Source organism: Centruroides sculpturatus, unplaced genomic scaffold (genome assembly GCF_000671375.1).
Source record: "Centruroides sculpturatus isolate CEXI.00-Female unplaced genomic scaffold, Cexi_2.0 scaffold199, whole genome shotgun sequence".
NCBI lineage: Eukaryota > Metazoa > Arthropoda > Arachnida > Scorpiones > Buthidae > Centruroides > Centruroides sculpturatus.
The window spans coordinates 5029-9543 of NW_019384516.1; the positions used below are offsets into that span (position 1 = coordinate 5029).

Consider the following 4515-nt stretch of genomic DNA (forward strand, 5'->3'; position numbering starts at 1 on the left):
ATGAATAATAAATCTGATTTAAATAAGGATTTAACAGCACGTTTTGTAATTTTTGGAACCTAACCCCCCTTTTCACACTAGTTCTTTGTTTCGTATAACACGGCAATTTTTTGGAACGTAACTCCCATATTATACAGGGGTTACCTGTACAGTATTCAGTTTGTGGCTTATTGTGTATACAAGATAATCAGTGTTTATAATACAGATCTGTAGAAACCCATTAAATTTTATATTATAGAAATGATTTGGCTGTAAGTTTAGAGAAAATAATAAATCTGAACAGTAAATAATTGTATTAAAACTATGATAAATATACAAAATGAAAACACTTATGGTACAAAATTTCATTTGAAAAAATTATTTTATACACTAAGGACATATTTCATAATGATGAAAAATTATGTACATATGAAATTACAATTTACCCTTCAAAAATTTTGCATAATTTTCAATAAAAATAGACTGCTCAAGGGATGTATGTACAGAGTTTATCTATTTCTCAATTGATTTAAAATTTTCTACAAAATACAGAAAACTGAAGGTTTGAAAAATGTAGCATATTTATCTTAAATACTGTTTTCCTTGTAATTGGTTGGAGAACCAAATAAGTAAATTGCATTTTTTTAAATGCAAATAAAAATAAATGTGTGATATTTTTATCAACTAAAAGTTTTCTATCATCATTGTGACTTCTATGCTTTTTACAATAGAAATAGTATATGATTCATGATGTCAAATGAGCAACAGAACAATTATAATACATCTTCAGAAGCAATGTGCCGTTAATGTGTTTTTAATTAACAACAATGGATTTTGAGCACGATGCTTTTCCTGTGGCACATAACTTCTTATGAAATTAAAATCATTTAATGTCTTTTGAAAATATCACAGCTGCTTTGTTAGTTGTCTTCATATGATACTATAAGGGTGGACCATTAACACCAGGGTGAAGGAATAAGCAATTGCTGCCATATCTGCATCCACTTGCCATGAAATGCTTACACGGAACTCGGGGTGGTCCTCTCATTCGAGGTGGAGGCCCTAAATAACAATTAAATTTTCTTAACATTATTATATATTTCTTTTTTAAGTAAAAATGTTGAATATATTCAAAATAAATTTGCTATCTGCATGCTTATGATATAAAAATAGAAAATATATTAAACTCACCCATGGGCCGAGGACCTCTTCCACGTGGAGGTGGAGGAATGTCAGGCATTGGAACTCTGACAGGAGGAGGGGGCATCATCCTGGGTCTGACTCCTCGTGGTGGCAGAGGCATACCCATCATTCCAGGCATATTTCCAGGATGATTTCCATAAAACTGGTCCCCATACTGATCAGGAGGCATCATGCCAGGATCCCAATCTGGCATTTCATTTTCACTGACATAATGGTTTGTTGGAAGAGGATTGAAACTGGGAGGTCCTGTAACAAAAAAAAAAAAAAAAAAAGACAATGAATAAACTTCTTATAAATAATGACCTTGAATGTTAAAGTAACAATAATTATTGAAAATTCAATTTAAAACTAAATTCTATGCAAGATAATCAATTAGGTCACAATATGTATTACAATTTATGTTTAAAGTAATTTGAGCAAATTTTTCAATAAGTAAATTGGTTTTACAATTTAAAAAATCCTATGTCTGAAAATCATAAATATCTTTAATAATTATGATTTCAATATTTAATAAATAATATTTAAAATCAGGGACAAATGTTGTTATTATTACTGAATGTTTCAAACTACTTGTACTTCCAAATAACAAATTTTTTCTGTTTCTTCCCTGTGAACACTACAAAGCCTTTTTATCAAGCCCATTATAGAATAGACCAGGTCCGTAATGGGGCAGCTGGGTAATGAGGAAGGAAGCTAACATATCTAGGAAGGACCATCCCCAAAAAATTTTAGGATTTTTCAACCCACCCATAAATCGTTAAATATTTCTGAAGCATAACACTTTAATATCATCATACAATTGAAACAGATCTATGAAAATAATAAAACTTGATGTATTATGTTTAATGTTTTAAAAGTTTAGAAAATTAAATTAAAAAATAATTATTATTATTTTTTAATTTATTCTTGTATTATCAATAAGAATGAAGTAAATTAAAAGTGAATATCTAAATTGAAAAACTAAGAGGTAAAGAATTATACAGAGATGATGATTATTATTCAAAAATGAGAACCATAATTAATAACCCATTTCTTAAGAATAGTCATAAAGTCTATCCACTGTCTCTGAAAAATTACTCATCACACACTACTATCTGAAACTGACTGGGTTTAGGAATCTATTTACTCTGAACATCCTTTTTGTGTTTTTCAAAATATTGATACTTAGTTCTATATCATTAGAATGCTATGTTGCAAAGTTGAAGTCTTATATGTCTAAAACTAGCTTTTCATCTGAAGAATTTTAGACATTAGAATTTTATTTTCATTTTAAAAAGTTTTTTGTAAAAAATTTTCTTATAAAATCTCAGAATTAAACCCAGAATAGCCATAAGAAAAAGACTTAGGCTGTAGCATAATTATTACATCACTCACTCATGAATATATTTGAACTACAGTATATAAATTCAATAACTTAAAATTGGTTCCTTTTTTGAAGTGCTGTTTACAATTGAGTTTAATTTAGCATAAACATGAAGTATTTAAAAATGTCACATAGATATTTCATTGCCTTCCCTTGCTAGTTACTTATTATTGATTCAAATTAAAATTTTAAAGTAATTATTGTTTATAAATTAATTTAATGTTAATATATTTAGTTTGGAAATTAGATATATGTCATCAGTTACAAATTAGATACAATTTAAAACTTGATTTATGTAAAATCTAGTTGATACCACTAATTGATACATGTTATGTTACTTAGCCCTGAAACTTTGTTTAATTTAAATTACATTTAAAATAAATATTAATTAAATATGTTAATATTAATTTAAATTTAAGATTAAAATCAAGTTTGATTTTCTAATTAAAATTTACTATGCCATATTTATTTTCAATATTTCATAACACTAGCAGATAGGCCTGGCGTTGCTTGGGCAAAAAGTAACGATAGCGAAGATTAAGATTATTATGTTATAGTCAATATTACCTGTTTTCAAAGAATGCAAGAATTAGGTCCCCCTCTTTCCATACTAATTAGAGAATTTTTAGATAGGTTTAAAAATGTTCAATTTCCAAAAAAAAACTCCATCTGCATCTGTACATTTTGCCTGTCACTTTCTCTTAATACTTCCATTGTTGAAACTTTAATCCTGTCCCTCTCCCCGGGGAAATTCCGAAAAATCCCTTCTTAGTGTGCGTTCTCGTGATGTACCCTAACTGTGTACCAAATTTCAACTTTCAACTCCTAACTGTTTGGGCTCTGCGCTTATTATTATTATTATCAACCCGTCTTGATTATATATGTTACTGGCCAAACCTGATTTCAGGCCAAACTAGTTTATCCTACGTGTGTCAGGATATACTAGTTTAGCCTAGGACAATCTAATTTGGCCTAAATACTTTAGGCTTAACTAGTTTGTCCTAGGCCGAACTGATTTAGAATTATTATTTAAGTCAGGCCTGGCCGACACAAATTGTTTTGCGGGCCACTTTGATCCCGTGTAACATTACAATGAGCCACAATTTAGGTAAACATGCTTTTAAAAAAATAAAACAAATACAAAATGAATAAGATTTCATTGTTATACCAAGAGTTTGTACTTGCATTTGTGCATTATAACAATGACACGTGCAAATTTTCATTTATTTAATTGTTTTGGTATACAAAAAACGGAAAACGAAAGTTTTAATAGATATATAAAATCGCTTAGCTGGCCACACAATTTAATATGACAAGCCACATGCGGCCAGGCCTGATTTAAAATAAAATTAAAAGGCAATCAATTAGATGAACAATATTTATTCAAACATAGTCTACTTAACCCTTAACTGGTTTCGTAAATTTTACAATCATAACTGGTATCATGGGGGCTGCGCAGCCCCCAAGCAAAATTTGCCTTTAGAGAGCAAGTTTAACAATGTGACAGTTTAAAAGAGCATAAATGCTAAATGGAACCCTTCTTTAGTATAATCAACTTTTATTTATTTATATAATTTTCTTTACTTAATTATTACAAGAAATCACAAAATTGTTACAACTTTTGGTGTATGCTTTTTTTAACAATACAAAAATCTACCCTATTGTAAGTTTTTACCAAAGATATTTTGTTTTCTTATTCTTAAGAAACTAATCTTATAAAAAAGTATCTCTTATAGCCTCTAACTATCATTTGTTAAAAAACCACAGATAATATAATCACTTCTATTTTTAACACTCAGGATCATTTTAACGCAATTACGTAGTTCAGTCTTGACAGTTATCACATAGTATTTTTGTAGTACTATGCACTTTGCAAATAAATTTCAAACAACTGTTGCACTTAGTAGCATATTTACCATCTTTTTTTCCAGCACAAAATGACAACATACTCTTTTCAGGAGATTTCGGCT

At 29.0% G+C, this 4515-nt stretch overlaps 1 protein-coding gene across 1 annotated transcript in view; it reads right to left on the bottom strand.

The window, feature by feature from the left end:
- Positions 1-384: 384 nt before the first annotated feature.
- The window catches only part of LOC111622566 (serine/threonine-protein phosphatase 1 regulatory subunit 10-like), a 96221-nt gene continuing 92090 nt past the window's right edge, over positions 385-4515 (bottom strand). Inside the window, exons 15-16 of the mRNA XM_023364975.1 lie at positions 1171-1428; positions 385-1041 (exon numbers count right to left, since the gene is read on the bottom strand). Of these exons, the coding sequence (XP_023220743.1) occupies positions 920-1041; positions 1171-1428 (380 nt within the window). The 3' untranslated portion in view covers positions 385-919. The remainder of the gene's footprint in view (positions 1042-1170; positions 1429-4515) is intronic.